The 24,246-nt window shown below is 48.5% G+C and overlaps 1 protein-coding gene across 3 annotated transcripts in view; it reads right to left on the bottom strand.

Annotated features, from left to right (window-relative positions):
- Window positions 1-6,198: 6,198 nt before the first annotated feature.
- The window catches only part of RNFT2 (ring finger protein, transmembrane 2), a 62,129-nt gene continuing 44,081 nt past the window's right edge, over window positions 6,199-24,246 (bottom strand). For 2 of the 3 annotated variants that reach the window (XM_059876180.1, XM_005217950.4), the window contains 4 exons: window positions 15,383-15,532; window positions 13,839-13,904; window positions 13,597-13,698; window positions 6,199-9,495 (listed from right to left, as the gene is read on the bottom strand). In XM_059876180.1, the coding sequence (XP_059732163.1) occupies window positions 9,361-9,495; window positions 13,597-13,698; window positions 13,839-13,904; window positions 15,383-15,532 (453 nt within the window). In that variant the 3' untranslated portion in view covers window positions 6,199-9,360. The remainder of the gene's footprint in view (window positions 9,496-13,596; window positions 13,699-13,838; window positions 13,905-15,382; window positions 15,533-24,246) is intronic. The other variant, NM_001206867.1, reaches the window with a different exon arrangement.

Here is a 24,246-nt window from a genome sequence, read left to right on the forward strand (position 1 = left end):
TCTCTATATATAAAAAAAGAAAATATGAATATTACTACTCAGTGCATGCCTTGTCGAGGACGTGGTCCCCTCCCTTTTCTGCACCTTCCGATGTGAACTCTGATGCTCTTTCATGTCTGGGGGCACTGGAAGACAGATGCTTACTGTGTACCTAGAAAATTTGCAAAGACTGGTGGGAGTTAGCCTCAGAGGCGACCAACTGCCTGGGAAGGGATGCTGGTGGAGGAAGAGGTGAAATGGCAAAAGGCAAAATAGAAAAAAAAAGTTAGGAGGACCAGGGGCCGATGTCGTAGGGGCAGAGCCCGGGGACACCTCCATTTCTGTCTTCACAAATCCTAGCCTCTCTCTGTCTGCCTAGATAGATGGCTAGTCCCACTGTCACATCAAGACAAAAGGCATTTCTTTTCCCCGACCAATCTGGTGTCTCTGGTGCTTCACTTAAATCTTGCTGGTGCTAAGCGTGTTCTTGCTGGTGCTGCCATGGTGTTCTGTTGCCAGACCCGCAAGGCCAGGGAACGAGAGAGATGTCTATTTTGCTGTTTCGGATTCTATTTTAAAAGGGATCAGTCACAAAAGTGCCACTTGAGAGTCTTTTTCTTTGCGTGGGGATGAATATCCAGAGGTGTTTTGGAGCAAACCTTGGGGTCTGGGAGGGAGGAGGTGGACGCTGATGGCACCGAGTGGCTTGCTGGTCACGAGGCAGAAAGCTGACCTCACATGCGGCTTTTTTGCTGTCTCTTCCACCCCCACAAAAAGTATCCTGGGAGTTCAGTCCACAGCCTCCCCCACACCCCAAGGGGATTTCAGGGCTTAGGTTTTATGGATTAAAGAGCCAAGAAACAGCTAAGTTCTGGTCAAGGGTGATTTATAAGCCAGGGACGTTTGGGGGAGGGAGCGGGGTCATTTAAATGAAATGCACCAGCATCTCACTGACTGAAGGTCTGATGTGTTTTTTTTTTTTTTTCTCCAGGATAAGCTACTATTTTCAGAAGTTTCTAGAAGGGCTAAAAAAAAAAAAAAGAAAAAAGATGTGTGCTGGACTGAGACTTGGCTGCAAAGACTCTTCAGGGAGCAATGATTATTTTTTGCTTTCATTAAAAAAAAAAAATCCAACAACAACAGGTATTATTCCTCTGTGCAGGGTACACCCTACGGTTTTTAAAGCTGAGGTGGTGAGGCACCAGACTGTAGGTCCAGACAGTCATTCTACAAGGCTGGGTTTGCAAATCACCACCCAGTACCTGTGGACAGTGGGTGTCCTGGTCTGTTCTGCAGACACCCTTCCAAGAAGCCAGCAGAGGGATCATCTGTTTTAAGGGCTGAAACAACAGTTCTTTCTCATGGGCTTTGCTGAAAATTACCAGGTCCTTTAGAATGCAGGAGCTTTCAGTGCTGCTGCAAGCTGGGAGCTGTCTCTTTCTTTGAAAAATAAGTAAGTCCATGCCTTATGTTTTTCTAAATAGCCCTTTAAAGAAACGTGCAACCCAGAACTGCTGAAGGTGAGAGCAGCTTCCCCTCTCCTCCCCGACAGCTTGGAACTCAGCAGAGCCAAAAGGAAAGCTTGTTTATAGACGATTTGTTTCCCTCATGGCTGGAGCCCTTCCTGCAGTTATGTTTACAGGGGATGGGTGTGTAGGCACAGTTGTCAGAGAGCGGCAGGTGACATCCCCACCAAGCCGTGAACTCAGAGAAGACAAATTCACTACAATGAAATGAAATACAGCCTCTGCTTTGTCAGTCACTTTCCTAGGCAGATGCTAGACTTTCCAGCTGACCCCATTTTCTGGGGAGGGGGTTTTCATCACCATAGTTGTTCTTGATCACAGCTCTCTGCTGCTTTAAGGCTGCACCTTCAAGACCACAGTGGGGATGTGCTGACCACCTGGACACAGATTAAAGGTCAGAGAATCCCCTTTTTCGACCCTGACTAGCTTATGACATTTCCACTGGAGGATACACACTCCAAGTGCTGGGGTTTGGGGCAATTTTCATTTCAATGAAGTCACACTGCTGAGAGAACTGGGCACCCAGGACCCTCCTGATGGAGCTTTACAGCCAAGTCCCTTGTACATATTCTCTTGTATTATTAGAAACTGTGTATTTATCTAACCCTGGCTTTTTCTTGCACATCATTAATTTGAGTGCATTTCTCCACTGCCCCGATTTTTGACAAGGGGTTGTTTTTAATGCTTGTTTTTATATGAGATTTGACTTCTTGATGGACATTTGTATTAGGAAATTGAAGCATGATATATATGTATATATTGTCTCCACCGTCTCTCCTGTTGCATTACTTGGATTGCATGAGATAGTGGGGTGGTGTTTTTTTTTTTTTTAAATATTTCCACAGCATGCAAAGTGCTGGCACCATCCCTCCCTCTCCCCCTTCCCCACCCCCTTGCTTTTCTCTGGCTGCCAAGGAGTCATTGATTTTGATTAGCTGCACTGCAGAGCGTCTGTGAAGAGAGAGAGAGGGAGGGAGGCTTTGAAATAAATTTTAAAAAAGACCTCATATCAGGTTTCAGCAGACAGCAGTGAGAGAGAGAGTGTGTGTGTGTGTGTCTGTGTGTGTGTGTGTCTGTGTGTGTGTCCGTGCAAAGCAGAGGGAGGCCTCTGAGATCATCGTTTAGGTAGCTTGCTGCATAATGAGGTGAGGAGCAAACAGAAGGGCCTCCTTCTTTCTGGTTGCTCTCAGAAGGCAGGGATCAAGGAGCCACAGGGATTGAATCCTCTTGGGACTTCCACATTCCAGATTAGATCCATTCCCTTCTGGAAGCTTCTCTCCCTTACCCCAACTCCCACGAGCAGAGACGATCTCTTCTCCCTTTTTAAAATTTGGGGTTCCCTTTCCTTCCCTTGGACATAGACACAGCTTGAGTAATAGAGTTCTTTGGGGAGCCCTGTGCCTCCCTGGCTGCTGTCCATGGTTCTAGATGGTGTATTTCCTAGAACCCAGTTCCCATTTTGTTCCTCTTTCACTGGGATCCTGGAGACTTTCCCCCCACTTCTTCCAGTGGTCTCATTTTAAAGTTCTTTTCTAGTTTGGGGAGGGGGAAAGGGTGATTTAAACAGTACTGTCACAGAACAATGGACCTGTGACTTTGGTTTCACAATTCATGGATCTGATTTCATGCACGCCTACCTTTATTTTCATGTTCCTGACAGTGACAAAATATCACTTCCCCTCTTGCTTGGGAAATTAAGAAAGTCCTCTTTGATGCTATACAGATGTCTTTTGGGGACACTGGCTTGCCACTCTGGAACTGTTGTGTGTCCACCTGGTATTAGAGGCTGCAGTGATCAGAATACAGGTTTTGTTTTTCTATGTTGATACCATTTCCTTTTCTGAATGTCCCCTTAAGTCCACCTGGGCCCATCACAGGGTCAGAAGCTGGTTTAGGGGATGAAGGAGGCAGGCTAGACACTTTAGCCTAGTCCCATGGGAACTGATGGAGTAAGCTGATGTCAAAAGTGTCATTTTAAAGTGTAAACCGAAAGTTTACTTTTTAAAAGTTTAACTAATTCATTCAACACCTATTTATTGAGCACCTACAACGTGCCAGGTTGTAGAATGTCCTCTGGGAAGAGATTTATGTATTGATAATGGAGGGGTAGACCCGCTTAGAACCAGACGATACTCAATGTCTCTTTCCAGTCTGGTTCATGGTTTTTAACAGATTTGTCAGGTCATCGCTGTGACCCCAAGCCTTGCTGGCAGATTGTTCTACAGAATTTATATTTACTAAGAGCTACACTCTCATGAAGGCGATTCAAAAGCCGATGACCTCAACTCATTCCCAGCACGAAAAGGCTGGTTCTTGCTGCTTCACACAGCAAAGAAGCTGTGCTAAGTGCTTTCTGCGTTTACCCCTTAGCTATTCCTCACGCCCACGTTGGAAGACAGTGCTGGTATTATTCCCAGTTGAGGAAGCTGAGGCTCAGAGAGGCTATGCAACTTAGCTAAAGTTGCATGCGAAGAGTGAAGTGACTGAGCCAAGGTCTGGACTCAGGCTTCTGTGACCCCGCCCCCCTCTGCTGCCCCGGTCCCACTTCCCTCCAAGCCCGTGAGCTAACCGTCCTGCTCCACTGAGCTCCTTCCACAGCATCGCTAGTTCAAAGGCAAGCACATGCCTGGGGCCCAGCAAGCAGCAGGGGAGCCCCGCTTAGGTTGCATTTGGGGGCACTCCAGGACAGGCTGGATGGCTTAGCTAGGGATTTTGTATCTGTTCCTGGCCCTCTGTGTTCCTGGTTTCTGTAAGGTCCCTGGGACAAGAATCTCATTTGCAAACCAGGTCTGTTTGACTTACTTCCTAGGACACGGGAAGTTTTTCTCCCCTCCTTGTGTCCTCCCCAACTCAAACCCCCAATCTCCTCCCCTCAAGGTCTTTTGCACTATAAGCGCCCAGGAACCCCGTGTGTGGTGGGGACAGCTGTGGGGCTGCTTGGATCCTCAGTGAGGCCTCTGACTCCGCTGGAGGGGCAATAAGCTTGGGGACATTCCGTTCTGGGTTCTACCCTTGCTGGTTCGTTGTGCTCTTTTGTAAGAGGAATTTCGTACCTTGGAGACGCTTTGTACATATTTGTAATGACTTTATTAAAAAACAAACAAACTAGTTGTGTGCTTCCAGCCAAAGGCCTTTGCGTGTTCATTTCCTCTTGGAAGGTTGGTCCCCAAGGACTATGGAAGGATCTGGCCGCACATGCCACCCTTCCCTGGGACAGAAGGCCACACACTCATCTCCTGTCAGGTTCCTGGGAACACCCCAAGGGGAGGATTGGCCTAAGCAGTACCCTTGGGTTGAGCAACAGATTGGGGGAACGTGTCCAACAGTCCAAGGTCAGTGCACAAAAGCATCATTTATGCATGACATCATGTAGATAATAAGCAAGTGAGCCTACAGACTCATGTCTTCAGCTAAGGATGAATGAACAGCTCTGGGTGGGGTACTTTCACCTGCATTTATCTGGTCTGAGTTGTACCAAGAGACCAAGTTCTAGTTTCTTCCGAAGAATGGTAGGTTGAGGACAGGTTGTTTTTCTAGATAATAGGTCCTTTCTTCTTTGGGGACCCACTGCTTCCCCACTCTCAGTCCATAAGATTTGGAGGGATGGACCTCCTTTCCCACCCAACTCTGCTCTGACGTCCAGAGCACAACACCCAATACAAGCTTGTTCAGCGCTCTGAGTCCTCAGAGCTAAAATGGTTGGTTTGGGAACAAACTCATGAGAATAAGGCTCAAGACTCCTGCTGGAGCTTCGGGGAAGCAGGGGCTCTTTGCTGAGGTTGTGAAGCTGGTAGAACACAAGCACAGAGCTTCGGGGTGCCCTCTTCCCAACACATGGGATCTGACAGCCTGAAAATCAAAGCATCTCAAAGGAAAACAGAACCGAGGGATGGAAAGACATGATTCTAATGTCCCTGGAGCCCCTGAATCCAGCTGTACCTGAAGCCCATGCTCTTACATGAACCAAATAGAGTCCTTTTATTCAAGACATAGCTGACTTGGTTTACCAATGATTCCAACCAAAAGGTTCTGCCTGATGATGCTTGTGTGGCTGGCTTCCTAATGCTGACCTGAGAGGCACCAGGTGTCACTACTGATATTTATATTTTAAATACCCATCATCCTCTGGGGTCTGGGAACACCCTTCTTGAATCAGCCCATGCACCTGGTATCATTCAGCCTATAGTGAAGGCTGCAGTGGGCACTGTAGATGCCACACCGAGATCCCTTCTGATCCCTCTTACCAGTTCTCAGTGCTGTCTTGCATCTTAGTGTGTTCTGTGGCACCTGACACTTTCAGAGGCTTGGGGCCTCCTGAGTGGAGTGCTTGAGAGTCCCTCCCACCTCCCGCATGAGCCCATGGCTGGGAGCACAGAAACCTCAGGGTTGGACCAATTCTGAGATGCAGCTCATGCTCCAGAGCTGCCCGTGGGACCAAGCTGAGCTGGGACTTCTCTGAAAGTCGCCCTCTTATTGGGCTGCATCTCCTCCCTCTCCCATTTCGTTTCACCCATTCCCTTACTGGTTTCTCCTGGGAGCACTTCCTTAATAAATCATGTGCAACTCAATGGGATCCACTCTGGGGAAAAACTGCCATCAGAGAACCACCCCGTGCACAAAACATCTCTTCAAAGTTGTCCTAAAACAGGTCCACCTGGCTTCAAGAGGAAAATGGAGACTCAAAACCCAGATGTAACTTTTATCAACACATCATATTTATTGGCAGACTGCAACTTAAGGGGACGTTAAATACACCAAAGCGCGGCTCTGTTTGGCCCAGAGCAAACATACTAAGATTCCAGGACTCACTTTACATTTCCTATTTCCAACCCCAGGTCTTGGCAGCTTGGAAGTGTTCCCATGCCTCTCACATGCTCCCCTTAGGGAGATAATGAACCTATGACATCCAGGTCCAAAGCTTTTTTTTTTTTTTTCTTTTTCATCTCGTATTTATTACGCTCAAGATCTTTTACATTAGGAGAGCCATTTCCAAGGACTCCGTGGAACTTCAGCCAGTGAATCATAAAATATTAAGAGCAGGACTCTCCCACCTGACACTCAATTAACCCTGCCTCTAACAAATGAGTTTGCAGAGCCGAGGTGGATAAAAGACAGTGGCATTGTTCTTCTTTCCAATGGTGACTCTTGGCTGCTTTTCTCATGTTAGGGAAAATATGCAGCTTGATGTCTGGAAACCTCTGCCCCTGGCCACTGTTTCTCTGCCTTGAGCAGAAGTTAAATCCTCCCACCCCAAAAGGAAACCTCCAGAACGTGACTTGAGGGTGGGATACATAAATAAAATCTAACTAAATCATCCCACCTGCCCCCCCTCCCCAAATGTCCCCCGCATGTGACAGTCTTTATAGTGTCTGAGACATGGCTCATTATTTGCAGAACGTTCAATATTTTTTTTTGGTGGCATGAGTGTAATTGACAAAATGGTTGGGGGTATTCATCTGTAATCTACATTGCTGGTTTCCCTGGTTCCCGCAGATAATGCACTAGGCTTTGTCACCCTGGAGATGGCTACGGGGAGGTAAAGTGACTTCCCAAAGCCATGTGGAGTCTGAAATCAAAATTCCAGGCCTGACTCCCAGCAGACTGCTCTGTCTGCTCCATCACACGCTGGCACATTAGTAAGTCTTCTTCAGTGGCATTTTCTCATGCTTCTTTGATGGCATCTGCAGGCAGGATGATCCTTGTGATAAAAATCAGCTGTAGAAGCTCCTGTTGTGTCCCTTCAGTTCTTCCTCAAGGTGGCCGGGTGGGGGGCGGGGGAGAGGGGGAAGGGGGCAGAGCAGCCAAATCCCCCTGGCCCCACTTCCCCTTCCGACTTGATTATCCAGGCAAGTGGGATTGTTAACATCACGGCCATTGCCATAGTAACAGAGCCTGAAAGATGCCACGCTGCCCTGGAAGGGATGTCTTGCTGGGTACCAGCAAAGAGCCAGGGATGTCAGGCAAAGGAAAGGTCCTGACTTGATAGCACAAAAGGGGTGAATGCCCTGAATCTCTTGGGGATGGGATGGGCATGAGAATCCTGGCTGAGGGTGAGGTGGCAGTAAGGCTCCCACCATTTCTCTCGGGGCTTTCTTGCTAATCTGCTCAGTAGCCACCCAGAATGCTCTCTAATGCTGTTGGCACTGACCTGTGGTACTGAGGTTGACAGTGAGAGAATAGCGCTGGGAGGGTGGGTAGGCCAGGCAAGATTCCAGTGGCTTCCAAGGGGCCACTTGTGCCTTCTCCTCCCAGATTTCAGAGCAGAGAGGGTCTCGTGGGTGGAGAGCTTGTGTTACAGAGATTAGGAGCTCTGGTAGAGACATTCCAGGAAACATGGATCGCTGCTGTGCTCTCTGCCAGCATACTGGCTTGTGGAAAAAAAATCCGTAACAAGGATCTTGCCTTTTGCTCTGAAGGCTACTAGAGGAGAAGGCAATGGCCACAGGAGCTGTTGACAAGCCTGAGATTTAAATGAGGGACAGGACAAAAGGAGAAGAGAAATAAATACGGGAGGGGACACCCAGTAACACCCGCATCTGGACCAGGGGCGGCCTTTCTATTTTTTCATTTTCAGGTCACGTCCCATGGCATGTGGGATCTCAGTGCCCTGAGCAGAGATCAAACCCAGGCCCCCACACTGGGGACACAGAGTCTTAGCCACTGCCTCCGGGCAGGTCTCTGGAACCGGCCTTTCTTGATGTGCCATGTGCTGTGCTCGATCAGCCGCGTCTGACTCTGCGACCCTGTGGACTGTAGCCCTTCAGGCTCCTCCGTCCATCGGATTTCCCAGGCAAGAATACTGGAGGGGGTTGCCATTTCCTCCTCCAGGGGATCTTCCCAACTCAGGGATCGAACCCATGTCTCCTACATTGGCAGATGGGTTATTTACCACTGTGCCACTTGGAAGATACCCAATCACAACTGAGCATCCTGGCAGGAATCCAGCTAAACAGCAACTTTAAGGACCAAAATTTCCTGTGAACCCAGTCACGACTAGATTTTCAGAGCTGGCATTCACTATTAGCATCCTCAACCCAGTCCAAATGAAACACACTACATACTTGAGTCACCGATGACGTCAGAATCACCTCCTGTGCGTTGAAAAAAAAAAAAAAACATGACTGAGGGGCCTCATGCCCGCAGTGTCTGAGCAGCACATCAGTGTGTGGGTAAGAGGCAGGCTCCAAAGCCAGACAGGCCAGGGCTGCAAGCTTGATCCATCACTGCTCGCCGGGTGACCTGGAAATGTTTCCACATGGAGCTCTGAGCTCAGTTTCTTCATCTGTGACACAGAGGAGACAACAGTACCTCCACCTTGGGGCGGTGTGAGTGTTATAGGAGGTCATCTGGGCCGAAAGTTCGAGACCCTGCCTGGCTCACTCTGAGGGTTCTGATACACGAAGTTCCCGTAGGTATAAGGTGGGGCCCAGCATTTGCATTTGAAAAATACTTCACAGTGATTCTCATCTGCAGACCTGGGGCCCTGGTGGGGAGGCGGCATTGAAAGGCCTCTCTCCGGTTTGCAGCATCAGGTGTCAGGTCACCACGGGTTATGATCACCAACAGGTAGAATCTGGTCCATTATCAGTTCTTTGACTCGGAGGGAGGAGGGAGACTGACCTCGGTGGAGACCAAGTGTGAGTGAGAAGGCATCCCCATGTGGAGGCAAACAAGAGAGGAAGGTGAGGGCGGGGGTGGGGTGGGGGACAGGTGGCTGGATGGAGAGAGGCAGGAGGGAGGGCAGTCGGGGCCCGAGGGCTGTTTTCAAGGAAGCTCTCAGAGGTGGTCCTGACACCGTTGACCCTCCATCATCTCCCTGGTGTGCCTGCGAGCCCCGGGGCCACAGTCTTCAGCCCTAGTACACCTGGAAGTGTGCCGAAGTGGCCCCGTCCTTCCAGCAGCGCAGGGTATCCACGGCAACCGAGCGGCAGAGCGGGCAGGTGCGCTCACGGTCCAGCCAGAGGCAGAGGCACTCCTCACAGAACACGTGCTGCGGGGGACAGCAATTAGGACCACTGGGGTCGCCTCCCCCAGCATCCACCCCATGCCCGCCTCGGTCCTAGGAGCTGAGACCCAGCAGTGAACAAGACAGACGATTTCTGCTCTGCATAGTCAAGGGACGTTCCTGGAGGCGGGGTGATGCTTGTGTTGAAGTCTGAAGGATGTTTAGGGGTTAACTGGGGGAAGAGAAGGGGTGGGGCTAGAGCATTCCAGGCTGAAGGGAACAGCTGTGCAAACCTCCTGAGATGGGAAAGTGTTTGAGAATCTCGAGATGCTCTAAGTGGCTACAGGGTGTAGGGTAGTGGGGGGGAGGAGGTGAGGAGGCCATGCAGAGTCTTGAAGGCCGTGCCCAGATTCTCACCAAGGTCTGAAGTGCAGGATCCAGGGGTCAGCAGGCCCAGCAGCTCCACAGGGCAGTGACTGCTGCTGCTGTAACCCCACTGCCCAGCCCCGGCCTGCACTCTGACAAATGAATGCCTTCCCATGCAGGTTAGGTGGAAGATTCTAGAGATACCAGCATGATGAAGACCTGGTCCCTGGCCTCCAGGAGCTCATGGTCTCCTTCTCAGAGAATCAGACAGGACAGAATCCAGTGCCAAATTAAGAGATTCAAAGCACACAGGACCCCAGGGGCAGGGCTGGAGGAGTTCATGACCTAGGACTGCCTCCCACATCTAGAGAAACAAAGGCGTGTCTACAGAGGGAGGGGGCAGAGGGGTCCTTCCAGGCTGGGATGTGTAGCATCAGGTCAGTTTGTGGTTGGTGGGGGATCACAGGCGGGGCTGGATGGTTAACCCTTCCCTGGCTATGTATCCTGGAGTGTGGACTTGGGAGAGATCCTGCCCTCAGGAGGTGCTCTATCCATCTTATCTGTCCCATCCACCCATCCATCCATCTCTCCAACCATCCCATTCCTTCTATCCAGCCATTGTTTACTGAGTCAGTACTGTGGTTACACTACTAAGACAACATGGTCACCACTCCCAAGTGGCTTACAATCTGGCAAAGAGGAGACAGACCTGACCTAACCAGTCGCCCAATTAGCCATCTAGCTGACAACTGGGATAGATGCTCTTAAGGAAAAACATATGATCTGGAGGCTGCATAGCTAGGGGTGCTGACTAGTCTGGGGAAACAGAATCAGGGAAGCCTTGAATGAGGATGTAACACGTGACTCATTCATCCATTTGCTCATTCATTCGGTGCATTTAGGAATTACTGAGGCCCTTTTCCCTGTGGAAGGCATCTTTGTCCTTGTCCTTCTAAGCCCAGCTCACAGGAGCAGAGCAAGACTGAGGCGTGTACTGGGCCTGGCCAGGTATGTGGGCTTCAGCAGCACTGGGTGTGGCCACTGCTCCTAGCTCTGGGATGGCGGTGTCTTGTCCAACCCCTCCCACCAATTCTAATCCAGGGATGGGGACACATACTGGTACCAGGAGAAGAATGGGAGAGAGACACACAGACTAAGGCTTGGAGAGACTGCCATCAAGGAAGAAGAAAAACTTTCACCTTGACATCATGTTCAAATAATCACTGCTACCGAGAAGGAAATACAGATGGCTCTGAGGCATATGAGAAGATGCTCATCTGCTCTCATAATTAGACAAATGCAAGTGAAAACTGCACCAAGAGAGCGTTGTCACCTGTCAGATTGGCGAGGCTTAGGAAAGGCTTGATAATGTGGTGTGTTGGTGAGGGCGGCGAAGCAAGAGGGCACGTCACACTCCTCACTGGGAGCGCAAACAGATGCACTCCTTTACGGAAGGCGACTGAGCAGTATCTGTCAGACTGCATACCCTCTGACCCAGGAATTCCACTACTAGGAGTGTATCCTACTAAGAGCTTGCACACGTGTGGAACGGAATACGTGCCAGTGAGAGCTAGTGTTTATGGAACCCTGACCACGTGTAGTTCTAGACGCAGCACCTGAATCAACTCATTTAATCAACACAGTGAGTCCAGGTACGTGCTACAGATCTCCCTATCCCTGATCCCTCCTGACAACCATACTTGTGGTAACAAAAGACTATGAACCACTAAAGGCCTGTCAATGGGAGGATGGTTGAACAAAGATGGTCAATCCATAACATGGGATGTTATGCAAATAAGGAGCAATCTCTTCAGGCAGAGTTTCAAATCAAAAAGAAATGATGCAGAATGGGCCACGAGTTAGGTCTTTTTGGAAATGATATGTTCATGGTGTGTGTTGTGTATTTAAACTTTTCAGAGCATCTCTGGAAAGATATAAAGGGAACTGGCAACAATGGTTGCCTGTGTGGGTATTTAGGGGCCTAGGGAGCTAGGGATAAGTGAAGGAGCCCTGTCATCACTTCCCTTTTTGTATCTTTAGAATATCTTTTTAATGAACTTTTTACTTTGAAATAATCTTGTACTGTTCTGTGCTTAGTCGCTCAGTCGTGTCCAACTCTTTGTGACCCCATGGACTGCAGCACAGCAGGTGCCTCTGTCTGGGGATTCTCTAGGCATGAATAATGGAGTGGGTTGCAATGCCTTCCTTCAGGGGATCTTCCCAACCCGGGGATCAAACCCACGTCTCCTGCATTGCAATTCTTTACTGACTGAGCCACCAGGGAAGCCCCAAAATACTGGAGTGGGTAGCCTATCCGTTATCCAGGGGGTCTTTCAAAACAGGGTCTCCTGCGTTGCAGGTGGTAGCTGAGCTACCAGGGAAGTCTGCAAAGGCAGTACGGGAAGTTCCTGGACACCCCTCCCCCAGTCTCAGTCTCCCCAGTACCGTCCTCTTGCATCACCATAGTCGATTTGTCAAAGCCAAGAAAGAAGCCCACACAGAGGCATGACCGTGGACTAAACTCTAGCCTCTCTTCGGATTTTACGACACTGGTTTTTCTCTCCTGTCCTCTCTCTGTATCAGGTCCCACATTGCATTTAATCATCATGACTTCTTCATCTCCTTTTTGAATGTTTGAGTCACACAAATTTATTCTCAATTTTAAAAATAAATACAATTAAAAATGAACCTCTTAAACATCCTCAAACAGCAAAAACAAAAAAATTTTGTTGGTGCCATAAAAGGCCCCCACCTCTTGTACTCCTACCCCTGGGTGGTGGGGGCAAGGGGACAGGGGGAGAGCCGTCTGCTCTCCCATTCCTTCCAGTCTGCAGGCTATGCCTCCCCCAAAGCCTTCTCAACCTCCAACTCATCGAGTTCTGGCCCGGTCCCCTGGGACGCTGCATGAATCTCTCTTACACAGCACTTATCACTGCCTGCCTTGTTTCATAGTTATTTATGTATGCGTCTGTTTCCCCAGGGTGACTGTGTGCTTCTAGAGAAGGGGACAGGGTCTGTGTGCCCCCTGCCTCCCCTGCCCGGTATCTGATAGGATGCTTTGACTCATACACATTTGCTGAATTGACATCTTAGTCCGCCCCCATGTCAGGAAGGTGCGGGGGAAGGGGAAGGGTTGGGGGAGGAGGAGAAGGTGCGGGGGAGGGGGAAGGGTTGGGGGAGGAGGAGAAGGGCTAAGTTTAGGCAGCTAAAAGTAACTGACCAGAACTATGAGTTGGTGACCCACAACTAATAATGAAAACAAGTGGTAGTAATAATTATAATGATACTAATAACTGTAATAGTATAAAGTTTTAGGGCTGAATATTTCAAATTTAGCTCTTCCCAGGGATGATTTCATTTGATAAGAATAGCTCTTATGATTAAATGAAGTAGGCACTATTATGATATCTGTTTTATAAATGAAAACAACCAAGGTTTGGGGAGATGGACTGAGCCACTTGGGGTCCACACACCCGCTAAGATTCACGTGCAGAACATTCTGACACTGTACCATACCAAAATGTGCATTTTCTACATTTTACTGATGAAACCAAGGCTTGGAGTGGTGAAGTAACCTGCCCCAGGGTAGCCAGCTGGGAAAGGCAGAACTGAGTTTTATACTTGGGTCTGACAGACTCCAGGCTTCACCACACTTTTGCCAGAAACCCAGCCCAGCGCCCCGAGGCTTGGCAGGGGACAGGCACCTGGGACTCCTGCATGGGGCAGGGCCCTGTGGTCCCGTGGCGCCCATCTCCAGCGGTCCCGCCCGGCCCTGCTCACCTGGCACATGAGGACCAGAGGCTCCCGGAACTCAGCCTGGCAGATGGCACAGATGTCACCAGCTTCTGTGCACTGCTGCCCCGTGGCCCGGACTCCATAATTCTGCTTGACAGAAGGGAGGGAGAAAGACACAAACACAGCTGTGGCCCCTTGCTGGATAGGCACCCTCGGAAGCACAGTGTGGTCTGTTCCCAGCTCCTGGTTCCTATGAGCTCGGTGAGGCCCATCAGAAGCCAACTCACCTGAGAGGTGCAGAGAAGCTTCAGGGCCTTCCTGACTCCGCCCACGCGGCCACAGATGTCGAAGGACTGAAAGGAGAGTGAGTGGATGGCTACAAACTATCCAAGGATGGTTCAGGATCTTTCTCATCATGGGCCTCATCTTTGAACATCTGCAGGGTACATCCTCCCATTTAAAACTCCCCATTCCCAACAGTTTTACTTGGCTTTTGTCTTGCTACCCATCAGCAGTCTCCTCTGCCAGTGGGGCCAGGATGGCGAATATATGGCATGCCTACTGCCTCTTCCCCCGCCATAAGCCCAGGGCAGGCATTGCTAATCGATCACTCTTCTTCTGAGCCAGGCTGTGATCATCCTTCTCCATCTAGCACTCCTGTCAGCCACAGCCAGCAGATCAGAATTGGCAGGCAAGACAAGCCCCAGTGGTTGACTCTACATGGACTGCCTGGCTAGTCCTGCTTTAAAGAAAGGGAACACATGATTCTTCCAGGATTCTCTAAAGCCAGAAATAGATACGGAAAAAGAAAGAGGAGGATGTGTTTATTGTCAGGAGTGGGGAATCTGACTCTGCACTAATGATGAAAAGAGGAGTGGTCTATACTGATTTGCAGAGTTGAGGGTGTGCAATTTAAGAGGAACAGGAAACAAATTCCATGGCTGTGCTGTTGGTGGGTTGAGATCTCCAGACTCTGGAGGCAGCCTGCCTGGGTTTGATGCTTGTTCTGTGATCTCCAGCTGAGTGACGCTGGACAAGTTACTTCTCTCTGGACCTCAGTACACTTCCCATAATATTGACATGATAATGGAATGTATCTGGAAGGGTTGTTATGAAGACAATGAGAAAGGATGGCATATAGTGAGTTTTATGGGCAAGAAATTAGGATGGCTGTACCCATAAATGCAGGAAAATACTGACATATGGTATAATGTGGAGGAACCTCAGAAATGACCCTAACTGAAAGAAGCCAGACACTAAAGATCACAGAGTGTATGATTCCATTTACATGAAAACGCCCAGAAAAGGTAAATCCAGAGAGTCTTCAGAAAGAAGACCTGTGGTGGCCAGTGGCTGATGGAAGAATGAGGAGTGATGCTTCCCAAGTTGCTGCTGCTGTTGTTTAGTTGCTAAGTCATGCTCAGCTCTTCGTGACTTCATGGGCTGTGATCCACCAGGTTCCTCTGTCCAAGGGATTTCCCAGACAAGAATACTGGAGAAGATTGCCATTTCCTTCTCCAGGGGACCTTCCCAAGCCAGGGATCGAACCTGTGTCTCCTGCACTGGCAGGAAGGTTCTTTTCTACTGAGCCACCTTTCTTTGTGGACATTTCTTTGTGAAATGTTCTGGAACTAGACTCTAAATGCCACTGAACTGTTCACTATAAAATGATAAAATAATTTTGTATTGTGTGAATTTTGCTTTTCCGTTAAACAGAAAGAGATAAGGGTGTTTATCCAGGTTCCTCACTTGCACCCCCCACCCACCTGCCAGGTTCAGCTGGTGAATGGGTCGTCCTTAGGCCAGCCCTCTAGCCCCCAGGCCACCTCACCTTGCACAGGCTGTAGAGGACGATCAGGACCCCTCCCAGGAAGTAGCTGTTGGAGGAATCATCACCCATGATGTATTTATACCACAGCTGGATGGGGACGAGGGATCGGAACAGCTGGCTCACCTCCTCGATGACCAGATAGAACTTTCCCTGCAACCACACAGAAAGCATCAATTATTATCAGCAGTAAAGACCCAAAGGACCCAGCTGAGGGGCCCTCCAGCCCAGGGAGTAATGACATTCCAGGTCACAGCCAGCCCATTAATCAGTTCTGGAAAGCACTCAGGCCTGCTCCTAATGGGCCTGCGATGTGGCCGGGGAGACAAGGCCCCTGCCCGCTGCCCTCGCCCGCTGCCCACCAGCCCAGGAGATCAACGCTCTGAGGATCACCTTTCAGGGAGGCAGAAACTGGACACCTTTGGTAGAAGGTTGGAGTGGGGGTCACTCCCTGGTGCCTGCTGTGGCTTTGAGGGCTTCAAGCCGATCATGGGGCAATAGTCACAGGCCCTGCACACAGATCACGCTCATCTCTAGGGGGCTGGCCCCAGCTTCGTGGGTGACTGCCCTCAGTGGCAGGGGCAGGATGGACCACAGGATGCAGAGAAGGATAGGCAGAGAAGAGGAGAGGAAAAGATGGCCCAGCTCCCCTGCCTACTGTCTCCAAGGAGGCAGGATCATATGTGGGGAAAGAACATGGACTCAGGGCTGGGGTCTCAGGCTGGGGGGACTCAGAACCTCAACTTGCTACATGTCCACGAGCCTCACTGTCATCACCTACAGAATGGGAATTGCACCTGCTACCTTCTGGGTGGCTCTGAAGATTAAAGGAAATAACAGGAAAAGTATCTAGGGTTCTCCTTCTCTTCCTCTCCCAGCTTTTATTCAAGTCCCTCAGCTTTCTGGGGCCTGCGCTATAAAATGGACATGAAAATAACCTACCCTGCCGTGTTCAATGAAGTTAAACAGAAACCTCTTTAGGACCCAGCACTCCACTCCCAGGTGTGTACCCAGGGGAAAGGAAAATATATGTCCATTCACAGGTAAACGTTCATGGCAGCTTTATTCATAATATCCCCAAACTGGAAACAGCCCAAACGTCCATTCATGGAAGAATGGATAAACAAATTATGGTATATTTATTCAATAGGGTATTACTCAGCAATAAAAAAGGAACAAATGTTTGTGATACACAACAGCCTGGATGAGTCTCACACATTCTAGCCAATCAAAGGAGACAGACACAAAAGAGTACATATTGTGACATTGTGAGTTACATGAAGATCTAGAATAGGCCATGGTAAACTGCAAAGATGGAAACAAGATCAGTGGTTGCCTGGGGCGAGATGGGGGAGGACGGACTGTAAGCGGGCATCAGGGAACTTGGGGGAATGAAAGAAATTTCAGATTGTCTATATAAAATTTTATATTGTGTACAGTGATGGGGTGGTGGTTATTTGTGTGCGTACATTTGCTAAAACTCACTGAAATGTGTGCTTCAAATCTATGTGTTTTGTTGTACAGATATACAATGTTCTACACCTCAATAAAGCCGACTGAAAGAAAACAAACAGCCCTGCCCCAGGCATGCACAGCCTTAAAAATATGAACAGGGGCTTCCCTGGTGGTCCAGTGGCTAAGACCCTGCATTCCCAATGCAGGGGGCCCTGGTCTGATACCTGGTCAGGGAACTATTAGTAGATCCCACATGTCGCAACTAAGAGTTCTCAACTAAAGATTCCTCAGGCCACAATGAAGACCAAAGATCCCAACTAAGACCCCGTGCAGCCAAATAAATAAATACATAAATAAATGTTTTTTAAAAAGTGAAAAATTTTTGTTCTAGCAATTCTACTTCTAGGAATTTATCCTAATAAATCAGGGATATGGGTTAATAGATATGTCAGTAGGAATGGCTACTGCAGCATTCATTGTAACAGAGCAAAAAAAAAAAAAAAAACAGGTGACAAAGTAAATGTGTACAAAGAGGGTCTGGTTATGATACAGATCAATAATGCAAAGCCATACAGCCAGCCAAGCACCATCCTGAAAACGAGCAACTTCGCAGTGAAGAAATCCAGCACATATTGCCTTGCTGTTGCTGTTAAGTTGCTTCAGTCGTGTCTGACTCTGTGCAACCCCATTGATGGCAGCCCACCAGGCTCCCCCATCCCTGGGATTCTCCAGGCAAGAACACTGGACTGGGTTGCCATTTCCTTTTCCAATGCATGAAAGCGAAAAGTGGAAATGAAGTCACTCAGTCGTGTCTGACTCTCAGCGATCCCATGGACATATTGCCTTAACCAAGGTTAATTAAGGTTAACATCCCCAGTAATAAATCACTGAAGCCTAAACCCCCGATACAATGCACTGAGAAGAACACAGTATCACTCCTGTGTATTCTGGTCAAAAACTTAGAACCTCGATTGAATCAGGAGAAAACAAGAGACAAACCCAAACTGAGGAACATTCTGCAAAATAACTATCCAGCATTCTTCAAAAGCATGACATTCACGAAAGACCAAGAAAAGACCAAGGAATTGTTAGATTGGAGAAGAAGGTAAGTGAAAGTTGCTCAGTCATGTCCAACTCTTTGCAACCCCATGGACCGTAGACTGTCAGGCTCCTCTGTCCATGGAATTCTTCAAGAGTGAGTAGCCATTCCCTTCTCCAGGGCATCTTACTGACTCAGGGACTGAATCTGGGTCTCCTGCATTGCAGGCAGATTCTTTACCATCTAAGCCAAGACTAGGGAGACATGACTAATGCAATGTGGAATCTTAGATTTGGTCCTTAGATCAGGAAAAAGACATCTGTGGGACAATGAGCAAAATGTGACAAGGTCTGCAGTTTAGCTACTAGCAAGGGAATTGATCTTAATTTCTTGGCTTTGCTAACTGAACTATGATTATATTAAATGTAACATTAGGGGAAGCTAGGCAACGGATACATGGGAACTCTGCACTATTTTTGCAACTTTGCTCTGAGTTGAAAATTATTCCAAAATAAAAAATTAAAAAAGAAATAATCCTGGCAAAAGATATCTATTGATTCAGGGAAATGCTCATATTATAGTTCCAAGTGGAAAAGCCACAGAATGCAGAAACTACTCATTTTCGTTGTGGTTTTCTGTCTTTTCCAATTTTTTCAGTACTGAACATATGATGTGTTTAAATTAGAGGGAGAAAAAGGTTATAAAAACATGTTGTGTATCCACACATGGATGATGTAAAAGGCTATGGATAGAGACTTTATATCCATGTTGCTATATTCTGTCTTGATGGCCTGGGTACAGGTCACTCGCAAGGGGACCCCTTGAAGTGGATGTACCCACATCTGCTAAGGACCAAGGACGGGCATCCAGTCATCCGTTCACTCCCATGTCTGACCTTGCAGAATCAGAACCTCACTCCAGACCTGCTGAAGCCCAGAACCATCAGTAATTTAACAAGGTTCCCAGGTGATGGGTGTGCACGTTTAAGTTTGAGAAGCTCTCTTTCAATGGATAAGTGGAAGAAGGACCGTGCAGTAACGTGGGGACTATGAGGGAAGAAAGGTGTTGCAGAAGCCCAGGGGTGATGGAAAAGGTGGTCAGTCTTTGGCTATCTTGCTGGGAAGCCTCCTGTTCTGTCCACCTGGCCCCAGTGGGTGAGGATATGACCACCTCATGAAAGGTCCTATGTCCCTGTGTCTCTGGGAACCCCTGCCTGCTCATCTGACTGGCTCTGGGGGACAGACCCTCCTGTCCCCTCTCAGGCTGATCTTGTGCCACCAGTCCGGCTTGGTGGGAAGAGTGCAGCCGCAGGAACCACACAGCCTGGACTCAGATCCTATTGCCAGCTACCTTGCTATTTCTGTCCCCTTGTCATTGTCTTTGGATCCCCCAGTTCTCAGGCCCCACTGGCTGAGAGCTGGTCCCCTGGCCCAGACCCCACACTTCCCACTGGCCTAATGAGTGAATCCAGAACAAAGGTCAGCGACCTTTCTCTTCTGCCACGGGCCAGATAGTGACTACTTTGGCTTTGAGGTCACACAGCCTCTGTCACCACTATACCCCTCAGCTACTGACAACAGACAGACAAATAGGCAAGGCTGTAAAATTTTACCTACCAAAACAGGTGTCGGGGCATATTTCAATGCAGTTTGTGGTTTACTGACCCCTGATCTACACATCAGAAGCTAGATAAGTCAAGTCTGGGGGCTCCCAACATATCCCCAGATTTCAGGGCAGACTCAGGGAACAGCTTTTGGGCCCTTCTTTCAGGTGCTTTGCTATGAAGGCCAAGCTCCTTCTCTGCAGATGGATGTCTGGTCCCATACTCTTTGCCGAGCTAACACTTGAATATCTTCTGTGTCTCAGCTAGCTGTCACCTACTATGAGGACTCTTCCCCAACTACTTAATTAGGTGCTCTTGTTACACCCTTTAAATCACTCTTTTAGATCACCTCTCACAATATTTAAAAAATTATCTCTCTCTTCCTCTGGACTGTAAGCCCCATCAGCATGAAGATAATTTGGCTCCTGGTCATATCACCAGCACGCAGCACAAAGTAGGTGCTTACTTAAGAGCTAGACACTTTGGAAGCACAAGATTTCCACCCTTATTACTCAGGTCAATGTCTAGAGTTTGCTGATGGAGAAACAGAATTGGAACATGGAAGAGAGTATTTTTCTTTATAAACAAGCCCTGATGTCACAGAAAATAAAATAAAGGGAGAGAGCGCGCTAAAGGTAGCAATTAGCTGCTGGCGGGGTAGGGGGAGGCACTTGGAGAAGGAGATAGAACCACCAGGGAGAACTGGGCATATCCCAGTGAAACCATCTCTCTCTAATTAAGCAGTTTTATAATTCCAGGTTGCTTAAGCGTGTTATTTCTGACGACCACCAAATGGAATGTGTGGTTTCTCCAGGGTGTCAGAGAACAAGGAAAGCGATCAGATTATGAGCCGTCTGGCCTCCCTGTCACCCGTGAAGGGGGAACAGTAGCAATTGCTGCAGAACTTGGGCATGGAGAGTTTGCTGCTGGGATTCTGATAAAGGGGGCGGTAACAGTCGAGATGGAGAAGGCAGATTCAGTTCTGACTTTCTTACTGCTTGGAGGAGGGAGGGAAGGACCACACGTGAACTGGGAAGCTAGGAAACAAGAGAGAGCTGACTCTGGAAGGGAGTCAGAAGTGAAGGCAAGTGGGATGCCGAGAAGCCAAAGAAAGGAACAGAGAAAGAGCACTCTGGAGAAACACACCTAGGAAGGGTGATGTGAAGGATTACAGGGATGAAGAGGAAGGGGACAGAGACCTAAGTAGAGAGTTGTTAGCAGCATAAATGTACAAAGACATAAACACTAGACAGACACGGAAAGACGATTTTTTTCTGCATCAAAATTAATAATGAATATTTATGAGACCTTACCTGTTTATGAATTTCTTTCATACACATTTTTCTCATCTACAGAAGTAGGACAGCACAGTGGTTAAGGGCATGCAATTTGGGGCTCCAGGGTCAAATATGCTGCCTACTAAATTGGTTGACTTAGGGCAATAATTAAACTTCTCTGAGCCTCAGTTTACTCATCTGTAAGTGGGCTTGAAAACAAACACACATAGTGGAAAACAACCCCCGCCCCCAAAAAAGGGCCCCAATATGTAGGTTTCCAATTTCTCTGGTGTAAATACTCCCACCAGGCCAATTTCAAGGTACCTACGGTTTAAGGACTATTGGAAAATTACCTGAAAATGTAACCATCCACTCTCACAAGCCTGTGCAAGTTGGCTCCAATACACCAGTGACTGGGAGGACTGAGTGAGCATATGAACCTAAAATATAGGTACCCAGAAAGGGCCCAGTGCATGATGAGAGCCAGGAGAGAACCTCATGATGACCTGGGGATGCGGGCACTATTACTGTCACCTTCTTTCAGAGATGGGGCACCCCAGGTTCAAAGAAATAGGACTGAAGTAGAATGAGGCGGAGGTGCTATCTGGGATGCCCAGGCCCCATGAGCCCTGGTAGCTGTCCGGGCCTCCCCCTCGCTTGCCTTTCTTCCTCCAGCACCACATTATGAAAAACCCAAAGGGAGACTACATGCAGAGGCCATGTGCAGAGGGAGAGGCTCTGAGCAAGACTACATGGAGGAGAAGCAAGGAACCCAGACAACAGGGAGAGCTGAGGCAGCAAATATAGGACTCTGGGCAATTCATCCCACCCGTGTCAGCTGAGCCATTAGACCCATGAGTGAAAAAGCCATCTGAGATGGTCCAGACTCACTGTACATCACATGAAGACCAGCTGTGCTCAGTGTGTCCTGGCTGAACTCCTGACCCACAGAATCATAGGAAATAATGAAATGGTGGTTGTTTGAGGCCAAAAGAAAGAAAAAAAAAGAAAGAACAACAACTAAAGTACTCATCTAAGGATACTCAGCCAGTGCTGTGGTTTGAATGTGTCCCCAAAAAATTCTTACTCTGAAGCCCTTACCCTCAGTATGGTGGTATCTGGAGAAAGGGGCCTTTTGAGAGGTAATTAGGTTATGAGGATGGAGCCCTTCAGGAGGATGAAGGGCTTCATGAGGATGGAGACCTCACTAATGGGATTAGTGTCCTTATAATGGCACCCCACTCCAGTACTCTTGCCTGGAAAATCCCATGGACAGAGGAGCCTGGTGGGCTGCAGTCCATGGGGTTGCTAAGAGTCAGATAAATTGGTCACATGGGGCAGGAGTGGGTGGGGTGCCACAGCTGACAGCCGCAACAGGACCACAGGTAGAGGGAGAGGTGCTTCCGCCATAGAGAGGGGAGTGGCAGGAAAAGGAGGCCAGAAAGCTTCTCTGAGTTTAAGTTAGAACAGGGCCAAAGGGAGTCCTCATTGCAGAGCCCTCCTTTAATGTGGGGAAAATAAACAGTAACTGTGTCCAGACTCTTGGTGCTTGCCCTCATTTGCTTCTGTTGCCCTGGACTGCTAGTTAGCTCTGGGTTGCCTCAAGGGACAGGGCCACGCTTCCTGCTCCAAAATGGGTGGGCTGGGCCAGTGCAAAGGGCTGAAAACAAAGACTTGTTTTCTTGGGAAGGTATCCTGTGGGTCTGTTATGATTGCTGGCTGCACCAGGGGAACAGCAGCTGAAAGAGCCCTTCAGAACAAAACAGCCACAACATTGACCTCTGAAGTGCTGTGCCCATCGGCTAAGGGGCAGGAGGGCCAGCTCAGACTTCAGAAAGCTTAAGGGTGGGGAAAGAGCTTGGTAACTGCCTTCAGAACAGCCTGGCCTGGAGTGCTGGGAGCAAGAGGTGTTGAGGGGACTGGGACTAGAAGAAGGCTAGAGAGAAATGTAGGGGGTGGGGAAAGGGGAGAGACACAGGAGGGGAAATAGGGGATGTGCCCAAAAGAAGAGCGGGGAGGAATGACAGAGTTAGAGGTCAGGAGAAAAAGGGCACCCAGGAATGAGAGACCAGCACAGAGGAGGCCAAGGAGGAGAAAGTAATCCCATTATTAAGCACATATCATGGGCGAAGAATTGTACATCAAATGCTCCCTTGGTAGGGTAGCTATGACCCAGTTCCATTTCTCGGATGACAAATCTCAACAAACGCAAGGGAGGCAAGAAAAAAGCATGGGAGACTAAGCTAATGAGATATGTACAAGAGGGAAGAGACAAGAAACTAGCAGCAAAAGAGAAGATCAAGGGCCAGCTCAGTTTGGTGATGAAAGTTTCTCTGGGAACACTTAGTACCTGCATGGGGCCCCCAATTCTGACAACCCTAGGAGATGGACACTGTTCTTACCAGTCCCAGTTAGCAGGCGAGGAAACAGAGGCTCTGAGGGGTTCCCATGTGCTAGACAGCGGTAGAGCCAGGTTTAAACCCAGTCTGACTTCCCATCTTGTGCTTTGTGCTCTAAGAGGAGACTCTAAGTTAAGAAGTTAAGAGTGAGATGAGAGGGGAGAGAGAAAGAAAAGATACAAGGTGTGTGGGAGGGTAGAAAACCAAAGAGTGAGGATGAGATTCAGATAAGAGGTCCTTTGAAAGAACTTCTATTCTTAGCTGTCTGACAGTCTAGGGAACAGAGTCTCTGAGTGGGGGGTAAGGGACCTGTAGGGGTTCTGACCAGAATAGAGAATGAAATAGATTTTTGGGTGCTGGAAGCGTTTCATATCTCTGCCACCCAATACAGTAGCCCGTCGCCATGTGTGGCTATTGAGCACTTTAAATGTGGCTAAATCTGTACTGAGATGTACTGAAAGTATGAAATACACAGGAAATTTCAAAGTCTTAGAAAAACAACAAAAAGTAAAATATCTCATTAAATTTTTTAATATTGATTACATGTTTAAATGATACTTTGCACATACTGGGTTAAATATATTATTAGAACTGATGTCACTTATTCCTTTTTGCTTGCTTAATGTGACTACTTAGAAATTGGAAATTGCTTATGTGACTTCTACTATATTTCTGTTGGAGAGCACTGGTGATATCTTGAAACATATGGATATACATATACATATTTTACATATGGATACATACATATGTAAAAACTCATCGAGCGTGTACACTTATAATTAGACTGCTTTACAATATGTAAGTTATGCCTCAATAAATAAAAAAAGAAATAAGAGTGAGCCAGGTTGGATATAGAGGATGGGAGCGCGACGGGTGGGGGGTGGGGGGCGGGGTCCGAAGGGGCGGGGCCAGAGGCAGGCGGCCGCACGTTACCCGGCAACAAGCGCTGCCGGTGACGTCATCGGTGGCGGCGGAGGCCATCAATCCCTTCCCGGTGGCGCGGGCGAGTGGGGCCGCCTGTCTCCTCCTCCCCCGGGCCCGGATGAGATCACCGCAACGGGCAGCCGGCTGTCCCCGTGCTCCCAACAAATCGA

Source organism: Bos taurus, chromosome 17, assembly GCF_002263795.3.
Source record: "Bos taurus isolate L1 Dominette 01449 registration number 42190680 breed Hereford chromosome 17, ARS-UCD2.0, whole genome shotgun sequence".
NCBI classification, from domain to species: Eukaryota; Metazoa; Chordata; class Mammalia; order Artiodactyla; family Bovidae; genus Bos; species Bos taurus.